Raw genomic sequence first — 17,650 nt, 5'->3', positions numbered from 1 at the left:
GGTGCTCCTTACACCATCATCAGCACACGTACATTGCTGTAAGACTGCTATAGCCAATGATGTGGAGCATGACCATCACTGTCATACTGTAAAATGACAGGCTGCTGATCTTTTTCTGTGTTCAGACGAATGGTTCACACTCACATATAGTACCAGTGTAAATCTACTGCAAACAAGGGGGTGCTCTCCATACTTTCGGCCTATTGTATAAAGAAAAAATAGCCATCAGGGGCGCATGCTTTGTAAAGTCTAGCACTAAACAGATAAGACAGAATGTGGCGCTGACATAGATTATTATGGGAGGAATCTGTTATTAAAGGTAGTAGAGAAATCTCCCTCCCTCTCACCCGCCCTGACTGATCTGATCTGTGTTAGCATCCATCTTATTTGACCTTGAGCAGACCAATAAAGCTGGGCTTCATACACGGATTATACAAATCACAGGTTTTTCAGTACAACTCTTATAACAAGCCTTTCATTATCATTATTTCTCATACAAATAATTTGTATACACAACTCTTCAGGATGGGCTACTTCATCAGGGATTAATACAAATTATAGGGAACAATATTTACACCACACTATTATGAAATTCATATTAATATACTTATTTTTTAGATAATTGTATTAAAGCGTGTTTTCTCACAAAAACAGCACAAAAACTCAAGTTTTTTTTGGGCTGTTCCCTTGGTAACAAGCAAACCCTTGCCCTTTCAGTCTACTGGCATTCGTGTGGATCGTACCACTTTCCTGTCGTAGGGGGGGATGATAGGGGATAATAAGTTATAGAATGGTCTACTTTAGCCAAAAGATGACTACGTTAAACTTAACCTAATACATTTACATTGTAATGTTACATTTAGTTTGATGTCCTCTATTTTAAACGGTGTATATTTAATTATCGATAACCTGAATGCCTCTCAGCTCACCCCCGGGAAACACCGTCATCACATTAGACTGACGAACGTACAGTAAGCTGTCAAAAGCTTGTTGCTTAGCTTAAATCTGTGCAGTGCTACAGTAAAGTAAAGAAGAAACGAGGTCGAAATAACAAGCTGCGATTCTATGAACAGAGCAACACGTTAATTGGGTGGTTGAACAGACCTTCCGGGAGCAGTTGACATCTTGTTTTCGTTAATGTTGACTGTCCGAGCTGGTGCGTGATTGCTGTTTCCTTCTGGGAAAGCGGTTCATCCGTGATGATGAGGTAAGCAGGTGCACTCCTCGGCTAACAGTGCGGCTAACGTAAGCTAATAAACGTCAATGCTAATGTTAACGTTCTTTATACCATTTAGCCCCGTGACAGCGGTGTCTTTAGCTTGCTAGCTAAGTGTTTGTGGTTAGCTAGCTAAAGTAGCCGAGGATGAGAATGCATATCAGAGTTAACATGCAGTACACGACGTTTGCAGACGATGATGCCAGGTAACGTTGACGTTAGTTGACATGTCATTGGAGAGTTATTGTATTTTCCGCTGTCTGTTAATTGAGAGACATAACGTTATCTGTACAGTGTATACAGTAACGTGGTATGGGCGGGGCATCCATTATCAGACAACCGAAATTCACGTTTCCCCTTCCAAATCAAATGTTGACAACAATCCTACACAAATGATTTAAAGTTTCTCACGGCTTCAAATACAATTACAATCGCACAAAAGGCGTTTAAGTGTGCATATACCCGCCTACAAGTGGACTGAATATGGCAGCATGTGTCAGAAATACACATTAGAAGTTGCCTCATGTTCAAAAATTAAAGAAAAATCGCCAAGAAAAATACAATTTAAACAACACAAAGTCAGCTGCGCAACAGGAGGTTAATCTCTGCTAAATTTAGTAAAAACACATTAGCTTGTCATCTTGGGATTTGTCATTCTGGATTTCACAAGTGAATTAATTATTTATGCATCTTTGCAAAATCTGGGTGTATGATCTTGGATCAACACCGTGTTATTAAGGTAGGTTTGCAGAATTTCTGGGCATGAAGATGCTCCACAAAAGTGTGATATGAAATGCAGTATTATTACCATATTTTGTATGGTGGGTATGTTATATTGCATGAGAAATGACATTTAACATGTGTTATATTGCATAATTTAGAAGTGAAATGATGGTACAACAGTAAATATAATGATGGAGAACTTTCTTCAGTAAAAAAAACAACAGCACGTGGATATACTCTGATATCAATATTGAAGTTGAAAACTTGTCTTATTATGGAGTGGTACAAAATTTAATAGAAACATACTGAGGCCGTTTTGTGGAGCTATGATTAACCGGCAAGTAATACAAAATGGAGCTTTTGACATAGGCGTATATTACATACATTTTATTAATTTACTTGCAGGGCACTGTGTAAAGGACATACAGTACATTGATGTGCTACATGCTCTGTGCATAGTCTCATTTAGACAAAAGGTTTGTATAGTGCTAGTAGGTATACTATAATTGTTGAACTCACTCTCTTCCTAACTCATTACATTTGATTCAATAAAGGGTCAACTGCCAGCAGTGCCTTGCTCCAAGCTGTGAACAAACAGTGCATCGGCTCCTGCCTTTCTATTGGCCGACTTCTGACTGGGAGGGTCTTCCCGGAGGGTTGGCACCCAGACAGGAAGGGGGGGTGGCTCGAAATGTTTCAGCCAGAGTTGGACAGGCAAATTTTTACTGTTGTGAAGAGGAAATCTTTGGTCACTGAATCTGTGGAACAGAGTGGGGGTTGAAAGCTGTTATTACGGTCACTATACAAACAAGTTAGCTGCTAAAAAGTTGGATACCTAACCTAAATCCTCGGTCCAGGAAAGAAGTTCTTTAGTGCTCCATGAAGTGAGGGAGGTAGGTTTTCTTGCTCTGTTTCCTGACTTGCGCCCAAAGGAATTTGCTGCAGTATGCTGTGGGATAGCATGCAGTAAAGCCGAGCGGCTGCTATAGCAGACGATCCGGGTAAACGACAGCAGGTTTTTATTTTCAATATGTGCCTTTGGATTCTTTGTACATGTGTAGACCGTGATACTTGCTCCCAGTGGAGAAACCTCTCAACTCTTTTAAGTATTTATTCTGCTCACGAATTAACCACCTTTTTCTGCCCGCTCAGCAACTTCCTGTGTGCTTTACCAGCCAGTATGCTGGTCCGACTGTCCCGTTCTGGTGTGTGTTCAAGCTTTACCTCGCTTGTCCTTCTATTCTCTATGTGCTTTGGTGGGCAAAGAGTCAGCATATCTGATGGTAGCAATTTAGCACCAAGCACTCGTGTCTTCCTATAGTAATAGCAAACAGAGAGTGACACCTGAATCTATATGTGTAACATTCATGTTATGGCCCTGTGGATTGGAGCTTTGAACATGTTTACATTCTGTGCTGTTATTGATTTATTGATTACCATGACACCAGCTAGCTACACATCCCTGATTAGCACAAGAACTGTGGCATTGTGTTTCTAATATGGTTAACATTGTTGATTGTTATTGAAGAGGCCTGGCTGGAGCTACCATTAGCAACATTAGGCTGGAGAACGTCACGGTGTTCATCGTGAGATGTTTGTGCAGACAAAAACCAGACTGGCTGAGAGATTAATGTGGATTCAAACACAAAGATCACAGGAGTACTACAATAAGTACTGTAGAGAAGTATTGTCCAAGTTACCAAGAAGGAAACCGCCTCACTGAAGTTGTTGGGCAGACTTTTGATGCAGTGCTATCGTCAGTCTGTACGCAGACATAGCTTCCACGACGCTGACTGCTCCTCAGTCTGGTGGTTTGTTCAACACATTTTAATACTGCCCGCTGTGTACTCAAAGCTCTGGCTCCTCTTAAACGTATTCCGCTCGTATCGTTTTGTTACTCCCAGTTCGCCGTCGGTGTTTGACTTTTCAGGTCTTGTCCATTATTATCATTTGTCCTTCATCTGCCAATTATTTTCTTGAGTAATTGTTTAATCCACAAAATGTCCATCACAATATCCCAAACTCCAAGAGGACAAACAAGACTCTGTTAACGGTGATATAACGGAGACAAAAGCAGCACATGCTCCCATCTGAGGAACCGGAACCAGAGAATGACTTCTGTTTAGGAAATGACTTCAACTATTTGGCTCTTGGGAGTCTGACATAGCTAAATATAACTTGACTAATTACAAAAAGACCACATTTGTTATTGCGTGACCTAATCTGCTTTTTGCTGTACACTGCTGTAGAAGTCTCTCGCGAATAGAAGAAAGCCCATGAGATGTTATGAGTGTTTACGGTAGCTCTAAACACGCCAACTTGTAGACTATTTGCACCATAATTGTAATTCATTTGTTTGGATACAAATTCTGTAACATACACGCTTTTTGTCTTTCAGATCACCAACAAAAGGTGCCTTCGAGAACACATCCTGGACTTGAAGTTGGTCCGTCTGCATTGATTGACTCCAGCACCACTCTGAGCAACAACAAGCCCCTAAAAACGCTGAAATAGAGCCACAGATAATAATGACCTGAGAATGTATGACTAAAATGACAAGTACTCATTAAATTCCCCCCTCACTTGTCTGATATTTATGGCCACCATCATTTGTGGAGTATACTCTTGAATGTTTCAGGAGAAACAACAACACGTCTCCGGTGTTTCCTGTTTCTTTTTGATGGGCGATCTGTCAGTGATTGGCCAGCCATCTGATCATTGTGCTCCAGCTGATGGAGGACTCGCCAGCCTGTTTTAAAAGAGGACTCTGCACATAAAGCCAACCCTACAGCTTTTTTTTGGTGTATGAGGCCCAATAGATTCACTTAAAACATTTTTAATTTATGATTATAACCTTCGGTCATGGCGTTGAACCTTTCTTCAGTACGAGACACAAAATGGCTAACTCTGGAAGTGTGTCGACAGTTCCAGCGAGGAAACTGTTCACGCAGTGATGAGGAATGCAAATTTGCTCATCCACCGAAGAGCTGCCAAGTTGACAATGGGAGAGTTGTTGCCTGCTTTGACTCACTGAAGGTAAGAAATACTGCACACCCTCTATATACATGACTGTATACTTTATACTTTGCAAATGTCTTATCTTATCTTATACCCCATGAAAGCTGTTACCTGTGTCCCTGAGTGAATGCTTTCTCTATTGTATTATTGCACATCAAAACTTCATTTTTTGAAATTAATCAAAGTGCTCTTTGGGTGCAGGCTCCATCTAGAAACAGTTAAACCTGTCAGTCAAACAAACCTACAGTGATAAAAACAGGACATGGGTCAGGGTGTTTGTTTCATCATATTCAAAGAGACACTTTTCCCCCAAAAAACTAGAGTAAGATACCAGTCAGATGTTGGACTACAGATAGTTTATTCTCCTGTTTGCTCGGTTGCCTTGAATGAGACCAAGGCCGCCTTAATCCAGCCTCACATATTCACTATCATCACACAATGCAGCTTTGCTCCCAGGATTATACTCCTGTTGAGTCATCGTCTTATCTCCTCACTGAAGGCACTTTATACACTGCCTGTCTGGCCTTCTCTGTGCTCTATTGGTCGGGCCTGAACCGAAGGTTTTACCACAAATGAGCTACTTTATTCCATCTAAAAACAACATTTATTGATTTGACCTCAATGTGGCTCTCAAAATGTTTGGATCAAAATATTAAGATTAACTTGTGGACTTAATGTTTGTGCACTTTTGCAAATAAACAATAGAACAATTCTACACAATAGAGATGTGGAATCCCTACTGTCTGTTGCGAGGTTGGAAATAAGAGGTCAACGCACAGTTGTTGCAGTCATGTGATGACGTCACATGAATCTTTATGTCTTTATGAATAGGCTTTTGTCTGTTCCCAACATTGCTACTGGTATAATGTCAACTGGTGCTAACTTAGTAGCTGTTGCTCACCCTCAGCCTTTACTTATTATTAATATACACGTAGAACTAGCTGCCCAAGTCGTGCTCACAAACCAATGTTGTTTGCTCTTACTTTGCAGTTTAGGCATTTTATTGGCTCCTAACAGAGTTAACCTTATTATACAGACTGTGCACATGCTTTGCTATTGTAACTAGCGGCGCATGACTTCCGTTAAAGCAGGTGAGAGTCCTGTTGATACACAAGCTTGAGCTGTTTCCAGAGGCGAGCGCTCACGACTCTCAGACTTCTACTGAGCATACCCGTTCATCACGTACGGGAAAGACAAAGAGTCGTCAATGGAGCTCCCTCGTGTAATACTCAAGGCATACTTTCATTTCATGCTAACAAGCAACCGTAAACTAAAAAGTTATACAACAATAAAACATTAAAGGGGGGGGGGGGGGGGGAATACTTTCTCTCGGTGCTGCGTTTTCTCAGCTATAGCCAGACTAATGAAACGATGTGGACAGTTCAACCTACATGGATATCCACTGAAAGTAATTAATATAAATCTCTCGGGAGAAATGCAAATTATATGAAATTAGTTAACTAGATTTGAATATAAGGGGCAGGGGGAAGCTAACCTCTCATTAGGCTAATGCAGATGCATGATTGATGGGAATAAAATTGGTAGGCTCATTTTAAAGTCTAAAATGAGATAGTAATACTTGAGCTTAATAACCAGACTGTTGAAAATATAATGCAAATCACCATTGCATTCCCATTGGACCATCATGCTCCTTACAGCCCTGTCTGAACATCTGTAATAGTTCATGATAGGAAACAACAAGATAATTTACAGGAATGCTACGAAGTGTTCTTCATGCCTTTTCTATTCTCCCTAAATACAGGGCCGATGCTCAAGAGAAAACTGCAAGTATCTTCACCCACCTTCACACTTAAAAACCCAGTTGGAGATAAACGGGCGCAACAACCTCATCCAGCAAAAGACAGCGGCAGCCGTGCTCGCCCAACAGATGCAGCTCATGATCCCGGGACCCAGCCTGCAGGTAAGGTCCTCACAGTCTTTAGGGAGGAACGTCTTCTTGTGTTATGGTGCTCGTCTCCCTTGTAATATGTCACGTTTTCCCTCATAGCCGACATTTCATGTTGCACAGGGACTGGGTACAAACACTGGTCTTGGCTATGGTTCATACATGACACCTATGAGCCACGGAATGAGCCTCATCCCAACAGACAACCTCTCCAGCAGCCAAGTTCTGCTTTCTGGGAGCCCTACTGTCACAGTCCAGAGCTCCTCCTCCTCCTCCTCCTCTTCTTCTTCTTCTCCCTCACAGAAGCTGCAGCGTACAGACAAACTAGAGGTACTCATGCACCACAACGAAAAAAACAAACAATCATTAGTAGTTCTGTGGGTTGACATAATCTGGCTACATGCCGAAATGCGGCATTCACGCTCACCGTTTGTTCTAATCGCTCCTCTCAGGTGTGCCGTGAGTTTCAGCGTGGAAACTGTGCAAGAGGGGAGACAGATTGCCGCTTCGCTCACCCCAGTGACAGCCCGATGATCGACACCACCGATAACACTGTCACCGTTTGCATGGACTACATCAAGAGCCGCTGCTCCAGGGAGAAGTGCAAGTATTTCCACCCGCCTGCGCACTTGCAGGCCAAGATCAAATCCAGTCAACAGCAAGGCAATCACGCAGCCGTGGCAGCCCAGGCCGCAGCTGCAGGCATGGTAAGACTGAGCCTTATTCACTTTGCACACAAAAAACACACCTGATTTTTGCCAATAATAATGGAGGTTTTTGGTGTAATTGTGTTTGCCATGACATCACTGAATGTGGAGCACGACTATTATTTCTAATGTAGGTAATGTAGTGGCAGAGTAAGCCCTTAACAGTGATGTTTAGTCATAAATGGGAACGCTGCACTTTCTCTTCTGATAATTCGGAGCATAGATTACAAAGATTAGATTTATGGTTGTTGTTGTCAAGTTATTGTAGTAAAAGGCCTGTCAATCAAAATCAGAGCTTTACATATATTTTTATATTTCAGACATGGCTTGTTAAACAGTGAACAATGTGCTATATAAGTATGAATCATCGTAGTGGCACAAAAGTCATCTGTTCTATATTATCGACCAACTCGACAGTTTCCCCTTCGTTTGGTTTCAGTTTTATCTTAAAATACAAAACGATAATTCATGTTCAGGTCTCTCACCGGCCATGTGGCTTCAGTAAAATATGCTTCCCTGCCCTCCATAGACCATCTACGTCACATTCCAGTAATATCATCCTTTATGGTTACTTACGTTTACACTATATTGTTGTTGCATGAAATTTAGATGGCATTTTAAACTCACAGAGGCAATTATATTGTACAGCACAAGTAGAGAAGGCGACACAAACCTTAGTGTGTCAGATGGAGCTCCGCATTCTGTGTGTTATGACATCGCTTTGTTGCCTTTGGCTATTACTCATAAAACCAAATCATTTCTCATTTAACAATCCAAACGTTCAGTGCTTGATGTGCATTACATTGTTATCCCTTTCCTGAAAAATCTGTGTATGTATTCAGAAGTATATAGTGTGTATATCGCAGTGATTGCATCATGTAAGTGGTAGTGTTTTGATTACGATTAAACTCAATTATACTATATACAGTATAAGAAGTATACAAGACGGTGCCCTGTCATTGTGAATGTGTGTTACCGAAGCTATTGAGTAACTGTACATGTTGAGCTACTAATGAAGGAGTATGTAGTTAGTGTGTTCCTTTGAATTGGTTATTTTGGTTACTGTGCATGAATATTGTGTTTTATGTTGTAAACTACATTCAGATTATTTTGTTTTTGTTTTCCCCTTCTCACCTATCCACAATGCTGTCCCCCATGACGCACCTCTGCTTGCTGTTACCTGTATGTTAAACGCTTGAATCCCATTGGCCCACTGCCATCATGTGCTCGCTGCCTGCTATTAAAAGACTCAGTCGACTGCCAAAGCAATGAAGCGATCCCTCGAGGCAACTGTAGACCTGGTATTTTCACCTTTTGCTTTGGTTGTAGCATTTAATTGTACTGTAATAACTTTTCATTTTTGTCATTGTGATTTTAAAGCTTCTTCAAGTCTCATATAGTCTTTGTGTACACAGTCATCATCAGTAGCTTTAAATACTTAATTTGATAGATTGTTTAAAATCTTTTGGTTATTCCATTCATATTTGTATCCTAAAACATGCCTGATTTTTCCGCTATGTGATAATCATCTTTATTGTGTAGTTGTGTTTGCCGTTTTTTTTCTCCATATATATATATATATATTTTTTTTGTTTATAGATGAATACTAAATATTAAGTCAAATGTAGATGAAGAGAGGGAAGAGGAAGTGTTGGTGTGTCATGTCTCGTCTCTTGTTTCCTCGCAGGCCTATCCCTACAGCGTACCGCTACCAAAGAGACCAGCGTTTGAGAAGAGCAGCTGGGCCAGCTCTCTGCTCAGCCCCAGCTTTTTGCACTACCAACAGGCTCTGGCCAACTCGCAGCTGCAGCAGCAGCCCACATTTTACCCGACAGGTGAGCTTCTTCCTTTTTATATACGATGCACTGCTCACAAATATCATTCACACTTTCCTTGTGACTCGCCTGAAGAAATAAGATGTAGTGTTTTACTTAATTTAATCTGCATATCTTTTAAATCGGTCACTCTGGGTGTTAAATGTTTGCGCTAACCTCACCAAATATGTATTCATGTGGTGTCATTGATATGTGTCGATCACGCTAAATTGTATTCTCTCTTCCACACAGGTTCTCTCTTCTGCATGGGTCCCGGTAACAGCATTGGTAGGTCCTCTCCTTATTTATCAAATATATAAGTATGTCTCATTATTATCAATGTAGAATATGTGTGACGCTTTCATAGTCATCTGAAGTGTTTGTTGTTACAGTATAGGAAAGCAGGAACAGCATTTAAACCACTTCTAATATCATCAGAGAGAATGATTAGTTTTTTTTCTGTAAATGTGAATATATATATATATGCGCGTGTGTTTTTGTTTTATAATCAATTCTTGTGGTATATTATTTCTTGTAATATCAATAATCCTTTCTCAAACATCCCTTCAGGTAGTCTAACAGTAGTATAAATAATAGCAATATAATAATTTAAGCCATTTGGTGGATTTTGTTTGTTGAGATACCTCGCACCATGGATCAGGAAATGATCAGCATCCCTTAGGTTCCTCTGAAATGTTTCACATTATTAAAACATGTCTGATGGCTTTAGTGTAGATTCTGACGTCTCATTATGGACAGATGTTATCTCTTATCAGCTACCCTCTTACGTTCTCCCCCGCTGTCTCGCTGCGCTGTGCGATCACACCTGCTGGTTTAACCCGATGATGGCTTGCCGCCGCCGCTGCTGATGATGTCATGTTGTATTTGCCTGGCAAGAGAGAGGAAACACATTGCTATGGTTACCATAATGCTCCACCTCCCTTTTCATTGCTTTCATGGTTCCCTTCCTGAAAAAGTCCCCATGATGTACAGTGCCTCGCCTGCTACTGTCTCTGCAGCAACTTCTCACGCCACAAGTGTGCCCTACGCAGCCACCGCGTCAGCACCAGCCAATCAGGTTTGCTCCTTCTTTCCTCTTCTTCTACAGATCCTTGAGCTCCGAATAAAGTGCTTCATCTTTACATCCGGAGTTCATCAATAGAGCGTTTCCTTGCTTGCATTGCTTGTCGTTCAGCTTCACCTACCTGTAGAGCACCAGTAGACTGCTTCTCACCCCTTCCCCCGATGACAGACAGTCCTCACAGTATTTACGTCTTCCATCTGAAAATAAATTGCATTTATTCTTTATTGCACGTGTTTTGCTTTGCTCCATCTCAGCGCCTGTTTAATTACTTAATATGCAGTTCTCTGAATACTTGAACACAATATTAGCTTTGGTACTTGTCATGCTGGTTATTTAATTAGTCAATATTTGTATTAATTGTACTATTATCATCTGTCGTATACTGTCCTGATTAGGGTTTGATTTTTATGAATCAAACTGTAATGAGACATCTTTCAGGACTGGAGATGTTCAGTTTGTATGATCTGTGTCATATTTGACTTTAAGATTTGTATTATTTATATTTTGTTAGCTTCAGCTGCAAATGTGACTTTAACTTGCAGTGGAGTTATCCAACGTTATATATTGCTGCTTGTTTTTAAGCAGAATTCTGGGAAAAAGTGTATAAAATGCGTTATACACGTATGCAATATTTCCAGTTTAGGGGGTTAAAGTCTTTGTTTCATTTGATTTTTATCAATTGTTTTCCCATCACAATGATGATGCTTGATGAGCACTTTAGTCATGTAACAAAAAACACATGTGGTAAGTGTATTTCCATTGAATGCCACCACTAAGTGTTCTGTATTCTGCTCCTGGAACAGATCATCCTCAAGTAACCACCAGAAACGGAAGTCTGTGCCGTGTCGCTGCCGTTAAAGACGCCAAACAACTGCTCTGTAAATATTCTGTCAACGCCACACACAACCTGCAACTAGCTGCATGCCGATAACGCCACCGATGGAAAACGTTGGAGACGTTACTTTGATCTCTCATAATAAATTTACATAGCTCAGTTACTAGGATTATACTGTGTTATAAGATTGTCACAGAAGATCATTGTATGCACGCACCTTTGCACCCGCATTAACATGCATCCTCAGTAACGTGCTTAATATCCGGGTTTCTATTTCCTAAACTAATTCTGACACGCTCAGAAGTGCATTTAGCCTCTTAATTAGTTTGCATATAAGAGCCTCATTCATTAAAGTTACCTTTTCTGGACAAATCCAACCAGGAAACACATGGAAATTAAACAAAAACAGGCAGTATAGACACAGTAGTAACTCCTTAATATGATAAGATAATATAATATGATATGGAAACAAACGGACAATAATAATTTTGTAAATATTACAAGAGGAAAAGATGAGCAGGACAGATCTAATCTACAAAGCATACATGTTAAAACCAGGTGAAAAGGAGTCCTATATGAGAGATTGTTTAAATTGTACCTTATTTTTCCTTTTGTTGAATGTGTAATGTAAACTTGTTTTTATTAATGATTGTGTATCTAGTGCCAGCTTTAATTATTTCAAACTAAATAGTTTCCTTTAGATTGTGGTTAGTCCATCCGTCTCGTTCACCCTGTCAGCCTCAGAGAACAGGATCAGTGCTCCACCTCCTGGTGTGCCTTTGCATTGCATATACAGTATTTAAATACTGTATCATCCATTTGCTGCAGATACTTTTCCTTTTAAGGCAGTAAAGCAACGATGATTCAAACATTTCGATTTTATCCTCTTTATTATAAAAAAAGACAAATAAGCAAACTGTCCGACTTCAATTAGACAACATTTGCGGCGTACGGACTGGCCTAACATTACCACCGGTCTCACATTACTCTGTGAAACCGGCTCCTGAAGCAGAACATGTTTTTGGGAAGATCCTCCGCAGCCAATCGAAGTTACCCTTAAACGAAACGGGTGTTAAATTACCACCGTTTATATTCAAACTAGAGTTCCTGTAATCGTAGTAATCGTATAAGGGGAGGAGTTGTGTAACTGTTAGTCTTAATGTTACAATCAGTTGTCAGTACTGTAATATTTGAATGTTATAAGTGCCTGAAGAATTGTACAGATGAGGATATCCGTGCATATTTAAAAAGGCTTTGTGTGAAAAAAATCACTTCATTAAATCCACTCTTACTTAAGTCACAGTTAAGACGGAAAGCTTTGTCAGCGCATTAGTTGATTTAACTTTCGCTGACGCTCACGTTTGTGTGTGTGTGTGTGTGTGTGTGTGTGTGTGTGTGTGTGCTATGTATGAGAGTTAACATCCAGCTTCATTTCATCCACTTTTAAGAAGATAAGTGCTTCATGCACGGCTAAATACTTTATGTAGTAAAGTAGAATTTAAGGAGGTTAAGTTAAGTTTGTTCGGTACCACATTATGCAATGGCCCTGCTTTGTTTGAAACTGACAGCAGACAGACTGGGTATTGTGTCTGGTTAGGAGAAAAACAAAAAGATGTAAATCACTCGTATATGTTGCTTTCTCTTCGACACACAGTTTTAGTTCCCTGTTCTGTCTTTTCAACCGTTTTCTTTTTAAAGAAAACGGTGTGTGTGTACACTTTTGTGTGATTAATCCACCAAGACATGTTTCATTTGTTCACTTTTCTTTTTTTTTCCCTTCATACATGATTAGTTGGAATATAAGGAGTATACTTGCATATGTTAATAGTTCAACATTAGAAAAAGAACACTTTTAAAAATGTAATCTCTTCTATTTTATGATGAATGTAATTTATTAAAGCGACGTTAGCTCTGCTGGAGGTTCCTCAAAGGGCCGCCATCTGTTGTGTTAGCCTACGATAAGCCGTCTTGTGTCCGGGGATCGAACGTCGGAGCGCGGAGAAGCTCGAGACGTTTCGTCCCTGTCACCGCCTTGTCACCTGAGAGGGACAACAGCCTTTTGTCCGAGCAAGGCCATAGAATTGCTTTTTAATGTACAAAAAGGCCACATTTTACGGAAAAGTAACTTTCATAATAGTGTAATAATAGTTTGTCATCTAATTGTGTTGTTGAGGCGATCTGAAGTTGCAGTGATTAAAAACGATGTTTGTAAGGGATTGAGATGATTTTTCCTCCTCACAGAAACACATTAGATTGTACTGTCGGATACGTTTAATGCCATGGTGAAACACTGTAAGTGATCCAGTGCATGAGAATATATTTTGAAATGTTGAGTTTTGTGTTTTATATGGGCACCACTGCATGTTAACATCTTGCAGCAGACGTATAATCCACCCACGAGAGAGTCTGATCAGATGATCTGGAGTTTAAGGTTCACAGCAGCTGTTTGAACCTTCATTCTCTTTTCAAAGTTTAGGTTTATTATTAGATCGATGAGATGTTTTCCCTTATTTATTTTACCTGCGAATAAAAGGCGTCGAGCCGAATGTTTGTTTCACCTTTTTGGCAAATAAGCTTGAAAGTCGTGGATACACCTGCACATGGAAGTTGTTTGAGATTTGGATCAGAAAGATGTGGACAGTATTAGAATGTTTGGTCGGACTGACTTAAGCACCTTCTCAACCGTCGGACTGAGAGGACATGCTTTTTGTGAACTTTGCCTTATCTTTAATCTACTCCTGAATTTGTATTTGTTTAGTAATTATTAGTTCTATATTGTCTAATAAGTAAAATACATTTAACTGATCTTTTTCTGTGATATTATTGCTAGACAAGTTTTGAGTTTGAGGCCAAAATGACAGTTTGTAAAATAAACTCCCAAAACTATCCTGATAGGACCGGCTACAGTGCTCGTTAGATTACATCACACCACGAAATATGCCGGTCCTGAATATAAACTGTCCCCTCTTCTTCTTATTCTTCTTCTTTTCTTTTGTTTTTTTTTTAACTTACTTGGGGAAATTATTTTATTTGTGTATAATTAAACATTTCATGTTGATAGTTCTGCTTCTGTAAATTCCAAATTGTGTAATATCTAATATTGCAAATAAATAAATGTCAATTAAATGCTGTGCTTTGAGCTCTGTTTGATTTTGCACATATTTATGTCATTATAAGACTAAAACTAAAGCCTGTACGTTGTTGTTGTTTTTAAACCTGTTCCATAATTTAGTTTTATAAATGATTTCTTTCAGGTAGTGAGTCTGAGAGTTGTCTTGTAAGAGAGTCTCAGGCAGCTTTGTTTGTACAGCACATTGGGTAATAAGGCAAAGTGCTGTACACGGGCAAAGAAAAGCATTTAAATTATATTCTCAAAATAATAGGAAATAAAAAACAGATTTTTTATTTTTTTTATTTTATTTAAAAAAAAAAAATGTAATCAAATACATACAATTATATTGAATAGAACATATATATGTATATAGAACATAAATAGAGTTACATTTAATGATTTTCCAGACCACAAATAGGTGTAATGTCTTGGTAATGCAGCCTGCACTGGTACAGATCAATAAATAGGCTCATAAATAATTCAAATATCTTTGTTGACATCTTTTTCGTCATTCTCAAATTTGAGACAGCAGCAGTGTTACCATAGCAACAGCATCCGGTGCATTTTCCTCCTCCTCCTCCTGGATACACATCCTCGAGCCGCCCCTGTGATTGGACGAGCTCTCCGTGGATGTCACTGGGGCAATGATGGGAATTTTAACACATGAACGGAAATGCAACCGCTGAATGTGACTGGCTGACCGCGTGCAGCTCCCGTTCAAGGCACGAGTGGGGTTTAGAGGCAGCGGAGGCCGGCTGTTGGACCGCGCGCACATCCGTCTGAAGGGAGGGAGGGTCCGTAATAAGTTTCCTTTTTTCTACCTCGGTACGGAAGCCGAGCGGGGACCAGTTGGTTACGCAGCGGCCGTGGGGTCTCCACACCCGAGAGTATGGCGGCTGGGATTGCACCGGAGAGCGAGGGAGAAGCGGAGACACACCAGAGATGCTGAAAAAGAAACAAAGGGACGCAAGTTCTTTAATTAAGTGTGGAAATACTTTTTAGTCGGTGCTGTTTTCCCGAGGCGGCGTCCGGGCTTGCAAAAATTGCGCCTGCACTTCATTCTCGAGACTAAGCCAGCGTTTTTCCCCAGTGTCCTCGATGGAGCAAGTTTGTTTTTTTCTGATGCATAGAGAGGGTGAGTTAAGCAGATGAAAACCCGCACGCGCCACATCATCGGGCGATATTTCCTTCCTGCCCGTGCACATTTTGGGACAGTTGCAGCCTTCGGGTGCCCGTATAGCTGTCGGTGTCTGGCCTGCATGGGTTGAATTTCTACAATGAAATCCATCTTGGGGCACCGAGTCTTTGTGCTCTGCCTTAGCTGAGCAGCGGCGAGCAGGACCGTGTTATTGACAACCCGCTCGAAATGGGACGCGAATTGTCAATGTGATTCGTGGCGTGGACGGCTCGAGTTCATTTCAATGACGCGCGGAGATTTGATACCTTAGTTACGACTTGATTTAATCCACGATGCGCGAGTATAAAGTGGTGGTCCTGGGCAGCGGTGGGGTCGGGAAATCCGCCCTCACCGTGCAGTTTGTAACCGGGACTTTCATTGAGAAGTACGACCCCACTATAGAGGATTTCTACCGCAAGGAGATCGAGGTGGACTCCTCGCCCTCGGTGCTGGAGATCCTGGACACCGCCGGTACCGAGCAGTTCGCCTCCATGCGGGACCTCTACATCAAAAACGGGCAAGGATTCATACTGGTCTACAGCCTCGTCAACCAGCAGAGCTTCCAGGACATAAAGCCGATGAGGGATCAAATCATAAGAGTGAAAAGGTGGGTGAAATAATGCGCAGGTAAATGTCCAGATTTGTCCAGAAGTGTTGGGTATTATTCTCCACACACACACACAGCACACAGTGCTGGCCTTTATCAGGCCCTGTATTTTGAGGGTGGGCCTAGGCCTGGTCTGAGAACTGAGCTTGAATGGAGATGCTGAGCATCTTCAGGGCACACCACACAACCACCACAACAAGCCTGTTCTATTTTGGTGTGCCAGGTCTCACCCACACTGCTTGTAGGTCAGCGAATGTCCTTGCACTGCACACCCAGCAGCTCGAAGAAAAAAAAAACAAGCACTTGTGATCTCTAAGAGAAGCCTCATCTCCTCGGCGCTTTCCTGCAAACTTTGTAATGTTTCTAGACAGTTACATCTGGGCAACAGAGCGCTGATCCCCCCCCCCCCCTCATTCCGTCAGCACTATGTGAAGAGCAGCCAGTCCATCACGCTGCTAGATGCCGCCTGTGATCCTCTAAGCTGCTGCCCACTGTGCCGGATGCTGCAACCCTAGTGAAACACCCAGCCAGGGATACCCAGGATTCAGTGCACCAGAGGAAGCCCCGCTCACAACGCACACTATCGCGCGGAGGAGATGAAGCCATGTTTTTAATTAACAAGCTGCACAAGCATTTTAAGGAAGAGCGGCACAATTGAAAGCATAACATTGTCTGATGTGTGAGCGCTGTTAACACAGATGATCCAGATATGAGGTCACCGGATTGAGAGAGGAGGTTAGCTGAGGCTGTGTGGTTATGTTGTAACGTCATTGGGTTTTTTTTTGTTTGTTTTTTACTCCGGGCCATTACACTGTGCAGACACACTGCACCTTTGCTGTACATTCACCTGGTGACATGGCCTGATGTTAATAACCCATTGAGAGCGTAAATAGACGGTGTCGTAGATGCCTCTGCCGGTTAAATCATCGGTGGCAGCATGCGCTGTGTTGTGACTGAGTGGGTTCATCTGTCATCGCAGGTGTCACTGGATGTGTTCCAGTCAATCTAGGCACTCCGGCAGGCTCCACAGAGACGGGGGGCTGTTCTAATGATGGAGCATATTTTAAGCAGTGCAGCTTAAAGCTCATACTGTTTACTGATACAGCTAATTACTTAACGCTTAGCACAAGGACAGTGCAGTCATTACAGGCTTTAGTGTCTCTGTTGGGACAGTTTGTTGTCCATTCTGTAACCTAGAAATCAAATTTGCTCATTGTAAAAATGTATGTTTTTTTATTAGTTTCCGTTAGTCTTTGTCACCAATTTGGATTTATCCTTTTTTCAAGTGCTCTTTGCATCTTATAAACAATCCTATAAATCTGTGGCTCCAGATGAAAGAATGAGGTCAACATGTTTCCCCCATACGAGTTAAGAATGAGGAGAGAGGTATGTTCAGTCTGCGCCGTGTGTGTGTGTGTGTGTGTGTGTGTGTGTGTGTGTGTGTGTGTGTG

The 17,650-nt window shown here is 41.2% G+C and overlaps 2 protein-coding genes across 6 annotated transcripts in view; both read left to right on the top strand.

Moving 5' to 3' along the window:
- Positions 1-953: 953 nt before the first annotated feature.
- LOC116389665 (muscleblind-like protein 2a) lies at positions 954-14,434 on the top strand. Of its 5 annotated transcripts, XM_031858546.1 has the most exons (10): positions 954-1,207; positions 4,338-4,975; positions 6,720-6,878; positions 6,966-7,193; positions 7,316-7,570; positions 8,818-8,871; positions 9,258-9,405; positions 9,637-9,672; positions 10,362-10,462; positions 11,272-11,372. In XM_031858546.1, the coding sequence occupies exons 2-10, from the start codon at positions 4,802-4,804 to the stop codon at positions 11,284-11,286; spliced, it is 1,170 nt and encodes a 389-aa protein (XP_031714406.1). In that variant the 5' UTR covers positions 954-1,207; positions 4,338-4,801; the 3' UTR covers positions 11,287-11,372. The 5 variants fall into 5 exon arrangements, with proteins under 5 accessions (XP_031714406.1, XP_031714407.1, XP_031714405.1 ...); XM_031858547.1 differs by lacking the exon at positions 10,362-10,462 and having other exon boundaries at positions 6,987-7,193; positions 11,272-14,434; XM_031858545.1 differs by lacking the exon at positions 10,362-10,462 and having other exon boundaries at positions 11,272-14,434.
- A 685-nt stretch (positions 14,435-15,119) lies between these two features.
- rap2aa (RAP2A, member of RAS oncogene family a) overlaps positions 15,120-17,650 on the top strand; it is a 12,216-nt gene continuing 9,685 nt past the window's right edge. Inside the window, exon 1 of the mRNA XM_031858609.1 lies at positions 15,120-16,199. Within this exon, the coding sequence (XP_031714469.1) occupies positions 15,886-16,199 (314 nt within the window). The 5' untranslated portion in view covers positions 15,120-15,885. The remainder of the gene's footprint in view (positions 16,200-17,650) is intronic.

The sequence above is a fragment of the Anarrhichthys ocellatus genome, unplaced genomic scaffold (assembly GCF_004355925.1).
Source record: "Anarrhichthys ocellatus isolate YVR2014 unplaced genomic scaffold, GSC_Weel_1.0 scaffold20, whole genome shotgun sequence".
NCBI classification, from domain to species: Eukaryota; Metazoa; Chordata; class Actinopteri; order Perciformes; family Anarhichadidae; genus Anarrhichthys; species Anarrhichthys ocellatus.
Note: the sequence above shows the minus strand (reverse complement) of the source record. Positions and strands in the feature narration are given on the sequence as shown.